General features: G+C 40.5%; 1 protein-coding gene across 1 annotated transcript in view; it reads left to right on the top strand.

Annotated features, from left to right (window-relative positions):
• cdc73 (cell division cycle 73, Paf1/RNA polymerase II complex component, homolog) overlaps positions 1 to 12,557 on the top strand; it is a 50,104-nt gene extending 37,547 nt beyond the window's left edge. Inside the window, exons 12-17 of the mRNA XM_080440753.1 lie at positions 1,849 to 1,884; positions 3,083 to 3,170; positions 6,100 to 6,261; positions 6,732 to 6,832; positions 8,776 to 8,917; positions 12,023 to 12,557. Coding sequence (XP_080296879.1) covers positions 1,849 to 1,884; positions 3,083 to 3,170; positions 6,100 to 6,261; positions 6,732 to 6,832; positions 8,776 to 8,917; positions 12,023 to 12,059 — 566 coding nt within the window. The 3' untranslated portion in view covers positions 12,060 to 12,557. The remainder of the gene's footprint in view (positions 1 to 1,848; positions 1,885 to 3,082; positions 3,171 to 6,099; positions 6,262 to 6,731; positions 6,833 to 8,775; positions 8,918 to 12,022) is intronic.
• The last annotated feature ends 768 nt before the right edge of the window (positions 12,558 to 13,325 follow it).

Here is a 13,325-nt window from a genome sequence, read left to right as displayed (position 1 = left end):
ATGTAAGGCTTTGTGTGTGTGTGTTTTTTTTATACGTATATATCTTTTTCTTGATAAACGAGGTTGATGGAAAGGCTGTGACAAGCGACACGGCGTCACTGACACAATCGTCACTAATGAGCGTCAAGACATGAGAAGAGTTTACCTTTCTGCGTTTTTCCCAACTCATTTCGGACGGTCTGTGCCAACGTTCCAAAATAGAACAGAGTTCTGAGACACACGTCAACAAGTTTTTGCAGCGTCCAATTAACGCCTCCAGTGTGGCTGCAGCCCTTGTAAACAATGGGTACGTTTTTGGTAACCCGTGCGTCCGATGCTTGCAGCGTGTAGTAGGGGCTTTAAAGGCGTAGTGAAATTAAAAATATGTTTTTCACACTTTGAGCATATCCGTGCTTTGAAATAAAATTCACTACGTCTTTAAAAGATGGTTTGGTGGAGCGAAGGAAAATGGAAAGTTAGCCCCCAGAATTGGAAGTAGAACACAATTAGTCTTTTCCTCATTATTCTTTGTACTTTTTCTGTTATTTTTTTCCCCCCACACATATATCTTCCATCACTAATACTGTGTTCCAAAGTTAGTTTTTTTGTTTGTTTTTGGCTTTTGTTATGCTGTAGCTTTCCACTCGAGGGGAGTCTCCAATAAAATGCCTGTAAGGGATTACTCGTATGATCATCACCATACCCCTTGGTATACCTGCAATAATGGCTTTCTGATCTGATTTATGTGTTTGTGTTGCTTTTCCGTGCCGCGTTATTAATAATCCAGGAGGCCTCCAGGGAAAAAGCTGCGTATATAAAATCATTACTGTTCCATGTCCTCCACGGGAAAATGATTACACCGGGTGCAAGCAGTGAACTAGCAAATGTGTTTTGTAAGACCGCGGGATATGTAGGTTCCTCTATTCAGTTCACTTTAACCACAGTAACCCTGGCGTCCCTATTTTGGGCACACACACAAAAAGTTATTCAAAAATGTTCAATTTCTTTATTTTTGTATTATTAGCAGAAACAGCAGGTCTGAAAGCTCACAATCACAGATTATATTTACTATTATTATTTACGATCTATTTTCGCTGTTAATCATACGATGAAGTGTATCGTTGCTGTCGGGCAGAAACCTTGAATCTACATATTTCATTTTTTTTTAAATCTTTGGTCGCACAAAATTTGCGAAAATAGCTGATCTACAAGCTGGAAACGTTTTGCATCGTGATGTGTATTGAGCTTGTAGATCTGCTATTTTTGGAAGGAAGAAAGTGAAAGTGGTTAACTCATTCACTGCCACAATTATTGCTGGCCGCGTTTGCCCACTGCCAGAGATTTTTCATTGAAAAAAAAAAGTACTCAGGAGCAGAGATACAGAATTTTTAAGTTTTAAGTTAACAAGGAAGTGGATGGGAGTCTAGATCTTTAAACAATCATATCTCCTTGGTCTTTGGGTCAAATTTGAAATTAATTTTTTTGAAAAAAATAAAATTACGTTTTTTACGTCAGTGGCAGGATTGGTAAACGGGACAAATTACGTTTTTTACGTCAGTGGCAGTGAATGAGTTAATATAATATCAATATTTAACCAATGAAAAATATTAACAATAGCCGGTGACTAAATAATAACTACATTAGATCCATTGGAATGCGGGTTCTTTTTTTTCCATTTGATAAAAGTAACAGTTCTGGACTTCCAAAATGTCCACCTGACAGCGATGATATACTGTAGGTCTGTAAGTGGTTAATGTCCATGTGACAGAAGTTGGTGCAGCGTGGCGGGTTATCTCAGTTCAACAATTTATGTGTACGTGTGTGATTTATGCTTTCCTCTCTCTCTCTCTCTCTTCCTCTTCCCTCCAGTTTCACAAGCCAGACCTCCGCCAAATCAGAAGAAAGGTATGCATCGTTTTGACCCATTTGGATGGCGTTGGTGTTTTCCATGGTTATAGATTGAAATTTATGGTTAATGTTCACTGATGGCCATCGATTTACAGCAAACTTGTCAATTCTCATTGACGTCTGTGACCTCTTTTTCTTTTCTGTTTAACCCCAGGCCCTTTTTTGTTTTTGTTTGCATGGATTAAAGTTCTCATACGCCATTACTTGGACTTGGAATGGGTCAAACTAGCAAAATAATAAATGTTCTGTAGCTTAACTTGATGTAAATGAATGTTGAAAAGCATCTTCCATGAAACCTTAATGGTCTCGGATAATTCATAAAAGCGAAAGTTTAAAGCCTCAATCTGCAATTTCTTCGACTGGCTGGTTGTATTTAGAAGAGCAAGAACCTAGGTTTAGAATGATATTACCTAAAACGTCATAATTCTACACATTGTGCTGATTGTTTAGGAAACAGCGCTAGTGTGTGGGTGTGTCTGTCGCACTTGTTTCAGATTTTGGGACTTGGCCTAACATACATTTTCAGTAGTGAGATTTGTCTTTGCTCTACACCCTGAATATACAAAGAAATGACTGACAATGACAGGTACCAACAGTCAAAATAAATAATGTACTATGGCCAAAATAGGCCTTATTTAATCATTTTATACTTTCAGCATTTTTTAACAATAGTGGAAATGGCTGATCTAATTTAGATGGCTATTTACACAATTTTTTAAATTTGTGAAAAAGTGAATGAACATACAGAACATTAGTTTATACTGAACAGAAACGATTCTGGCAATTATGCGATTATCTCAAATAATTGTGATGGGCCTAATACCGCAATTTTCGCACTATAAGCCGCACCTGACTATAAGCCGCAGCAGCTAAATTGAATGTTTGGAACATATATAATCCGCACTGGACTATAAGCCGCGGGTGTAAAATCCATAGATTTAGGAGGTCCCCTAGTGGCCGTTAGCTGTAAAAATCCATAGATAAGCCGCACCGTTATATAAGCCGCAGGGTCGAAAAATGGGAAAAAAGTCGCGGCTTATAGTCCGAAATTTACGGTAATCGTACCAGGCTTAAATGACCATTTGCTCTTTGTTTTGTGTTTGTTTTTTTCTCTCCGTCCATCTCACCCATTCATTGAATCCCTTCTCTCTCTGTGCGTGACCTTTACCTTGGTACATGTTTCCTACCCCTGCAGGGTCCCGGACCCCCATCGTCATCATCCCCGCCGCCACCACCTCTCTCATCACCATGCTCAACGCTAAGGACCTCCTGCAGGACCTCAAGTAAGCCTGGGTTTATGCCTGTTGGGATTTAGTGTTGCTCTGTCATCCTAAAAGCTCTCTCTTTGTTGACCCGGGAACGCATCTGTGTGTCATTTTTAGATTTCTTTGGGTTATTCAAAAATAGCAGATATACAAGCTCATAGCGCGGCACTCGGTGCCGCGCTATGAGCTTGTATATCTGTTATTTTTTTTGAAAAATCTTGAACATTTGTGCAAATCTTTGAATATGTATTCTTTAAAGCGAATATATGTAACTCAAATATTTGCTTCTGGGAGGGTCCCTGGAACAACATATTTTGAGGCGGGGGTCCGTGGCCAAATACATATAATTTTGGGGGTCCTTGACATGAAAACGTTTGAGAACCGCAACATAGGTTTTTTTTCAAAAAACTGTTTGGCTTTAGAAGACATTTTATAGAATCGGTCTCAGGTCTTAACACATTAACTGCCAAGACCGTAGCCCTACGGGCCGTTAAATCCAACTGTTAAGCGCCGAGACCGTAGCCCTACGGGCTGCGGTCTTTTCGCGCATGCGCGGTCCGGGTGCACTTTCGGAATTTTTTTGATCCACTTCCGTTTCCGGTTTGATGACAGGAAATAGAATTATTTGGGATCCGGTTTTCACGATCACGCCCGCTCCCATTCTACAGACGAAACTGAAACTCAATTCTCTTCCTGTAGTTTTTTCTCCTCGCATTTCACTGTTTAACGTAATCCGCTCTAACTCAAACATGGATGCCCCGTTTGACACGTGGTTTTCACTGGGAGATACAGGGAGATCTCGCGGATGTAAACAGACTGTGTAGCGCTCAATCTTAAGGATTTTAACAAGATCTATGGCGACATGAAAAAAACAAAAAAACAACAAAAACACCTTGGCACTGGTGAGTACATTATGAGATTAGCCCTTGGCAGTGGATGTGTTAATGGGTTAAAGGTGTTTGTTAAAAAGTGAAAGCTCTATTTCGATAGTAAGTAGATTTGCACACATTTCCACGATTTGTTTTAAAAAAAATAGCAGATCTACAAGCTCATAATGAGGCACTTGGTGCCGCGCTATGAGCTTGTAGATCTGCTATTTTTGAATAGCCCAAAGAAATCTAATAAATGACACGGATGCGTTCCCGGTCTTAATTGGTCAAGTATCTTAAGATATGTACAGTTATATGTACACCCCCTGTCTATTTCTGTCCGTCTCATCATACTGTATTTGCTGTTATCGAGTTTTTTTTCCAAAAACAGACAGACATATACAGGTGCGTCAATTGTTACAGGTATAATGCATAGTTTTCTATGCATTTCAGGGTTTTTGGGGGGCGCCCAGGATAGGTGTCCCTTATTTCATATAATGAAATTTCATTATTTCACATGTCAAAATGTACATTTTCTTATAACTATAACAATGTTACAAAATCGAAAAATCCAAAATAGGACAGACGTTTTTAGCTTGCGGCCCTTGGACTTTTGGTATTTTTCTGAGTGGCCCCTGAGCCATCTTAAGTTGAGTAGCCCTGGTTTCAAATCAAGAAAGAGAGGGGGTTCACTTTGTCCCTTTCTCCCCTTTCTCCCCTCTCTTGGCTTGTCAGAATCGGATGTATTGTCACAGCACAGGTTTACATGTGTAAAGGAGTGGAGGATATTCGCTTTTGTGCAAGCTCTGTCATTCAGGGGAAAAAAGTTTTCAGGGGAAAAAAGGGCAGCGGCGGGGAGAGCAAGGTCGTAGGTTTTCCTTTCAGCACTACGTTTCTCGGGCTTATTCGGTATCTGGTTGTGTAGGAACCAAACGAGACGATGAACATCTAATAAATGTTCTCTATGCCCAACAGCATGTTTAACCCATTGAGAACTGGAACGCATCTGTCATTTTTTTGATTTGAGCTAAAAAGCAGTATTTTACACTTTGGGCTATTCAAAAATAGCAGATATACAAGTTCATAGCGTGGCACCGAGTGGGGGTCCGTGGCCAAATACATATAATTTTGGGGGTCCTTGACATGAAAAAGTTGGAGCACCACTGATATAGATTTTTTTATTTTTATTTTTTCAGAATACTTTTGGGATTTAGAAGACATTTTGTAGAATGGGCTTCAGGTCTTAATGGGTTAACTAAGCCTCCGTATCTACAGTACCATGCACACACAAACTGGAGAAAAAAACGAATGACCCACACGTCACAAATAGGAAATCAACACGCTAGCTTTTTTTTCAAGCTGGAAAAGAAAAATTAGCACTCATTCATTCATGAGATTAAGTGCACGTGTCGCCTAGCGCCAACGCCAGATACACCTCTGGCATAAATGGAACTATAAATCAACCAGGCGTTCTAAAGCCTAATTTATACTCTTGTCGCGCGGCGCTGTCGTTTGTGGGAAAGTAATTGATTTTCAAAGCTAACGACGGGCTGGTTTTTCCAGCCAGTCAGCCCAAATAGACAACAGGTGAGACGCGTTGTGTACTGTACATTGTTAACCCTGCTATACACCCCATGACCCGCTTGGTTCGAGGGCGGTCCCCAGCAAATATAGCATAAAAATCTGTTTAACCTCTTGAACCCCAGCATCCATATTCCGGGGGGGGGAACATTAGCCAAAAATAGCCAATCTAGAAGCTCACGACGTGCCACGTTGTGGCGTGTTGGGAGCTTTTAGATCGGCTATTTTTGGTGAAGAAATGTGGTAAAAAGTGGTCCAAGCACAGAGCCAAGTAACCGATTTACTAAGTCAGAGGGTTTAAGTGGTTATTTCTAAAACATTTTAACAAAAATGTTGTACGGTGGACAATATTTTCTGACGTGGTTCTGCGGCCAAATATACATAGATTTTGAAATGAAAACGTTTGAGAACTACTGTTTTAACTCTCCCTTTTCTCTCTATCTCTCTATCTCTCTCTCTCTCTCTCTCTCTGTCTGTCTCTCTCTTACTCTCTACAGGTTTATCACATCGGAGGAGAAGAAGAAGCAGGGTATCCCCCGGGACAACGAGGTGCTGCTCCAGCGTCGCAAAGACCAAATCCAGCCGGGCGGGAACACAGTCAGTGTCACCGTGCCCTACCGTGTCATCGACCAGCCTCTCAAACTGGCTCCTCAGGACTGGTCAGTCACACCGCTCTCTTTTTGGGGCGAGAAAATGGGGTCCAGACCTTTTGTTGTTGCCTGTCTGCTTATTTATTATATAAGCCCCAACTTTGGGGGCTTGTTTTTCTGTAAAGTCGCTTGTAAATATTGCTAGTTATTTTTTTGGGGGACTTTTTTGGGCTCATATATTTTTGGGGCCTCCGTAGCAGATTTGCGTTTAAAAAATACATTTTGCACTTGTTTTTCCCCAAGATTCTTTGGGAAATAGCCGATCTACAAGCTCGGGTATTTTCAATTAGCTAATGTATACTGGTTGAAAGTGCTCATGTAGACTAGTCACTTCTTTCGGGCTTGTTTTCATATACCTGGTTGCTTGTTTCTCTCGCACAATCTGTCAACACTGGTTTGGGCCCATTGTTTGGGAAACTCTGCATCAGACTACTGATTCAGTGTGGAATAATATAATAATGATGGGATGTGTCTTGCAGGGACCGCGTGGTAGCTGTGTTCGTGCAGGGTCCTGCCTGGCAGTTCAAGGGTTGGCCCTGGTTGCTGCCCGACGGATCGCCTGTCGACATTTTTGCCAAAAGTAAGTTCTAGACGGTACTTGACCACTTCAAAAAGTAAAAAAAAAAAAAAAGGCACATCTACAAGTAATTTGGGAATTGTATTTAAACTTATCTTTTTATTTCTTTTCACAACAATACATAATAATGCTATAATAGTAATATCACAGCTCCTACTTGTATAGAGTTGTTCAGCAGCTGTGGCATATGTCAGCACCGCGCTATCGTTGAAAAGAACCAAGTACCAGTCTGAGAACCACCGACGGTCACTTTGAAGAACAGAATGAGCATGTAACACACTCATTCCCATCGTATGAGTCCCTAAGTGATGTTTTTTTTGTTGAACTAAGTGTTCAAATGTAATTTATTTTTATTAACCCATTGAGGCCTGAGGTTCCGATTCTTACTAATGTCTTCTAAATCCGGATTTCTGAAAAACGTATGTTTCTATATCAGTGGTTTTCAAACTTTTTCATGTCAAGCTCCCCCAAAATGATATGAATTTGGCCGCGGACCCCCATCTCAAAATATTTTTTTCCAGGGACCCCCAGAAGCAAAGATTTGAGTTAATGTTCGCTTTGAAAGAATATATATATTCAGAGATTTGCACACATTTTCAAGATTTTTCAAAAATAGCAGATCTACAAGCTCGTAGCGCGGCACTTGGTGTAATAATGCTTTTTAGCTCAAATGAAAAAGTTACACAGATGCGTTCCAGGTCTTAATGGGTTAACGAGTTGGAGTGATGGGCAGACCCCAGTGACTGAACAAACACAATTTAGCAATGATTACTATCACAATATAGAGCTTTAACCTTTTAACAAAAAACATAGTTTTAACCCAGAAATATTGCTTACACAGGGCTCAAAATGTATTTTTTTCACTTGGTGGCACCAGTGCTCCCACTATCTCAATAGGCTACACATTGATTGATTCTGTATATTTACAACAGCTTCAAAAGAAACTCATTTGCCGAAATATACCAGCCGCGTGTTCCTATGACTCAATCTCTGCCTAGCTTTGGCACCCACACGGAGCCGCCCTGCATTCTCAGACACTGTTTCTCTTTCTCTCCGTAGCCTGCTTGGCTCTTTTCTCAACTTCAAATACTTGAAATAATATACTTTCTGATACGTGGTGATATCGCGCATAAAGCCCTGGAATGTCGGAGCTCTGCTCCGTTGTGTCAAGAAAAAAAAATAAAGATAAAAAAATAAAAATAAATAAATAAATAAATAAAACAAAAAAATGAAATAATCAATACAAATTAAAAAAAAAATTATTTACATGTATAACAATACATGACAATGCATGTGATCATGCATTGTATTTATATAAATATATTCTGGATTATGTCCTTTGTTTCTGTTTTTCTGTATCGATTATCTGTACTGTTTTTTTTCTTCTGTTTTAACTTTTTTTTAGACTGAAATTGTTTTCCTTACTTGTCATGTATGTACTGATGTTGAAAGGGTAGGCAAAATAAGCTATTTTAGCTTCAGCTTATACCTTTTTTGGTCATAACTATGTCATATTTATTTATTATTATTGTTTTATGCGAATGGAGCATATTTTTTGCATAGTGAAATGATGACCAAAATAAAAACTTGCAAAGTGAAGTCAATGAGTAAACAATCTACATGCTAACCCTATTGGCACCAAGAGTTACCGGCAGCGGCAGCTCGGCCTCTGAGGGTAATGGGCAGGGCCAGGGAGCGCTTGTTTTGGTTCATTCGACGTGCCGCTTTGGTCGCGCCACAGCAATTATTATTAGTAGTCGCACAGGTGCTCCCAATTATATTTTTAGGACTCACAGATACATTTCAGCTGCGTTTGTGACCAAAACGGTCGCAATTCCGAGCCCTGTTAAATAGTCCTAAACAGACAGGGTTCCTCTTTTATTTTCATGTAAAACGTCCCATCTCTAATGTGTGTGTGTGTGTGTGTGTGTGTGTGTCACCTGCAGTTCGAGCCTTCCATCTGAAGTATGACGAGGCTAAGACGGACCCCCACGTGGCGAAGTGGGACGTGACAGTGCTGGAGCTGAGCCACCACAAACGCCACTTGGACCGTCCCGTCTTCCTGAAGTTCTGGGAAACTCTCGACAGGTGCGTGCTCCACTGTGTGTGTGTGTAGGGCTGCAACTGTAGATCATTTTCTTAGTGATTGGTCTATCGATTACTTTTAAATGTATTAGTTCAATTAAAGGTAGGGTAAGTGGTTTTCTTTCATTTTTATGTTAAAATAAGTTTTGGCTCTATATTCTCATAGTAGTAGTCATTGCTATAGCATGTTAGTTCAGTAACAGAACATTTTTTTGGGTAGATACACCTCTGGCATAAGTGAAACTATAAATCAACCAGGCGTTCTAAAGCCTAATTTATACTCTTGTCGCACGGAGCTGTCATTTGTGGGAAAGTAATTGATTTTCAAAGCTAACGACGCTGGTTTTTCCAGCCAGTCAGCCCAAATAGACAACAGTTGAGACGCCTTGTGTACTGTACATTCTTAATCCTTCTACACCCCATGACCCGTTTGGTTCGTGTTAAAAAGACGAACGCCTAAAAACAGGCAATTGTTCCAACTCTACTGGTTCCAGGGAGATCCCCAGCAAATATAGCATACAAATCTGTTTAACCTCTTGAACCGCAGCATCCATATTCCGGGGGGGGGGGGGGGGAGACATTAGCCAAAAATAGACAATCTACAAAACGTCTCTTCAGCTCTTTAATAAGCACACTCACACAGTATACAGGATAAACGAGTGCGTTTGGAAGTGACTACACAAAGACATTGAGCAGACAAAATTAGAACCGGAACACTATAAAATTTAAGCTGACAAATGTCTTCCTGATTGGCTGAAATTGGGCCCCCACCTTTACTTTACTGTATTTGTTTATTTGGACAGGACAATGCATATTAATGGACGTCACATGGACGTAAATACACCGGATTTAGCAAAGAAACTCTGAAAACAGACAGACAAACAGTGGAATACATTTACATAACATTACATAGGGAACACAGCATAAAAAATAAACCTAAAACAAGATCACAAATGGTTGCAGCTTTGGTTTTCAAGCAACCATCATTTCAGATTGATTTTAAAAGATGGAAATGTAGCACAATCCCTTATACGCAGAGGAAGGCCATTCCATGCTACACAACCCTGTATTGAGAGGACATTGAATTTTTGACCGAATGTTGTTTGCCGGTGCGGCACTTCGCAATCTCCTCGAGTGGTTGCTCTGGTACTGATTCCCCTATAAGGCTTCCGTTTAATAAATTCGGGCACAGACCATGTAGGGTCTTGTATATGACCCCAACCTGTTTGAAAATTGTAAAGTTATCAAAGCAAAAACAAAATAATTGCCTCCGGAGGATGTTACAATGATGATATGAGTGAGGCTTCCTGTCAAACACTTTGAGCGCACTCTTGTAGAGCTGTTCTATGGGTTTGAGAATAGTCACGCCTGTGCAAGACCAGTTTGTGAAACCGTATTCAATGTGTGATAGGATCATACAATGAAGATACGATCTGGCAGCTCCAACTGTCAGGAAGGGTCTAATTTGTTAAAAATGTTGAAGGTTGAATTTAATCGTATTTGTGACTTTCTTCACATACCTGAAAATGTATTTACTGTTTACTAAAGATCTGGGGAGACCTCTGTTACTGAACAAACACTCTGTAGCAATGATTACTAACAGAATATAGTGCTTTAACTTTTTCACAAAAATATCACTTACCCTTCCTTTTACCTATATGAACTTGTGTGTATGCACAATTGTTGTGCTGCTATGCTTAACATGGACACAGCCCATAACCTCTCCCACAAACTCGGCCTCTCTAGCCCTAGTAACAAAGCTCCATATGGCTTTGGAGAAGAGTTGACGCTGCAGCATAACTGTTGCAGACAAACAAGTAACTTCACGTGGAAATGATATGAGACATGTAGACCAGTGGTTTTCAACCCTTTTCATATCACGGTCCATTTATTTATTCCGCATTTGAGCCATGGACCACCAATGAGATTTAGCCTCTCAGACCCAAGACTTTGTCCACAATTCCATGCTGCATTGATGTGGTATAGGAGAGATAACAGGCAAACGTTGATCAAAATAACAATTATTTAATGAAGTAATGCCGATGTTTAACAATAATTTAACTCTTGAGAGCGGGTTTCATTTTACGCTCTCAAGAGTTAAAGATCTATAAGCATCAAATTGGTTACCAACTCCATCATTTAGCTGGGGACCACCTGGAACCCCCTCAAGGACCACTGGTGATCCCCGGACCACTGGTTGAGAACCACTGATTTAGATTTGAATCCTGAAAAGTAACAGTTTTGTGTGACATGATTTGAGGCTTCCACCCGACAGAGATGATATATTACATAATATAGAATATTGTATTATATTTAGCAGCCCACTTATTATGCCTTTTATTTGTCGCGTGCTGAAAATAGCTGGTCTGCCATTTCTGGCATACAACGAAGTATGAATCAGGCTTTAGAAGGATCTGTAGGATGGGTTTGTTTAACGATCAGCTGATTTCTCACCGCCTTACTGAGACCATGAGTCATACACATGTATATATCGTCTCTGTCGGGTGGAAACCTCATATTTCCAAAACTGTTACCTTTTTAGCATTCAAATAGGCTCTATGCACAGCAGCCATATTATCACTTACCTCACAGGTGTTACCAATGATACTAATGAAGGCTCTGTTCCATTTAGTTTAGCACAGTAGTTCTCAGACGTTTTAATTTCCACGACCCACATAACTCTGAGAGTGTACAAATGGAACGGTTACACACCCGTAAGGGGCTATTTGGAAACCCCTTAAGGAACCATGAGGGTCCCTGGACCACAATTTTAGACCCACTGGTGTAGCAGAGTGTTTCCAGTGAGCCAACATGAACAACATCAGCACCCTGACTCTGTTTGACCAGAATGGAACAGAGCCTTCTTTAGTATCATTGGCAACGCCTGTGATTTTTTTTTCACAATATGGCTGCTGTGCATATAGCCTATTAAAAAGTAGGATTTGCTACTTTTGTGTGACACTGAAGGATGATCACGTAGGGCATTAATTTACGAAAAAACACAAAGTTCCAATGTGGAGTTCAGAGGTTTCTGCCAGACAGCGACATTGTGAACCGTAGGAAAAGTCCTGTGACTTGTGTTAACGCTGTTGTTTTTGTCTCTCACAGATACATGGTCAAACACAAAGCCCACCTCAGGTTCTAAGCTCAGACCACCAGGAGTTCTTCTGCGCCCAGCTCTCCCAGTTCTCCCTTTTTGCCCCCCCCCCACACACACACACACACACACACACACACACACACACACACACACACACACACACACACACACACACACACACACACACACTGCTCTGGACACTGGGACAGGAATTTATTTTGATTGTTTTTGCATTATGTTAGTTTTTGTCTTTTATTTTGGAGGGCGGGGTCATAATTTGGGTGATTTTTCTTTTCCCCATTTAGTTTTGGTAAACCATACTCCCAACAAAAAAAAAGAAGGATTTTATATGGACAAAAAAAAAATCATGACTTCGGAAGACAAGACACAATCCTAAACAAGATGGAGGCATGTGAACTGAGAGGGAAGGAATGGACTTCTATGTTTTCTTTTCCCCAACTGTAAAAAAAATCTATTCTCCATTTGAAATAATATTTGAATAATAATGAATAAAATGGCCTATAGGCATCAGGATGAAACGTCCACCTTATCTCTTTTTATTTTTGATGTGTTTGGGGGGGGGGGGGGTCGGGTAATGCATAGGGACTCGTCCTTATCTATGTAAAGCAGTGTTCTCAAACGTTTTGATTTCAAGGACCCCCAGTTTGCTGTGTACTTCGACCACGGACCCCCATAATTCTGAGAGCGTACAAAATGGACCAGTAAGGGTCCATTTGGTGTGAGTTACAGACCCTTAACCCATTAAGACCTGAAGCCGATTCTACAACTGTCTTCTAAATCCCAACAGTATTCTGAAAGAAGTATGTTTCTATATCAGTGGTGCTCAAACTTTTTCATGTCAAGGACCCCCAAAATTATATTTATTTGGCCGCCGACCCCTTCTCAAAATATTTAATTCCAGGGACCCCCAGAAGCAAAGATTTGAGTTAAAAAATGTTCGCTTTAAAATAATATAAATAATTTTCTCGATTTTTCAAAAATAGATCTACAATCTCATAGCGCGGCACTCGGTGCCGCTCTATGAGCTTGTATATCTGCTATTTTTGAATAGCCAAAGTGTAAAATAATGCTTTTTTAGCTCAAATCAAAAAGTGACACAGATGCGTTCCAGGTCTTAATGGGTTAAGGGTCTACTTGGTTCCTAACTATCGACAATTTAGCTGGGGGGGGATCCCCTGGAGCCCCCGCAGGGACCCCTGGGGGTCCCCCGTGCCCCACATTGAGAACCACACTCGTGTAAACGGTTCAGCTGTTCCCTGATCGGTCCACATGTAAATATGGTGGAACGTC

Source organism: Gymnoscopelus braueri, assembly GCF_963280865.1.
Source record: "Gymnoscopelus braueri genome assembly, chromosome: 10".
Taxonomy (NCBI): Eukaryota; Metazoa; Chordata; class Actinopteri; order Myctophiformes; family Myctophidae; genus Gymnoscopelus; species Gymnoscopelus braueri.
This window is presented reverse-complemented; position numbering and strand designations above follow the sequence as displayed.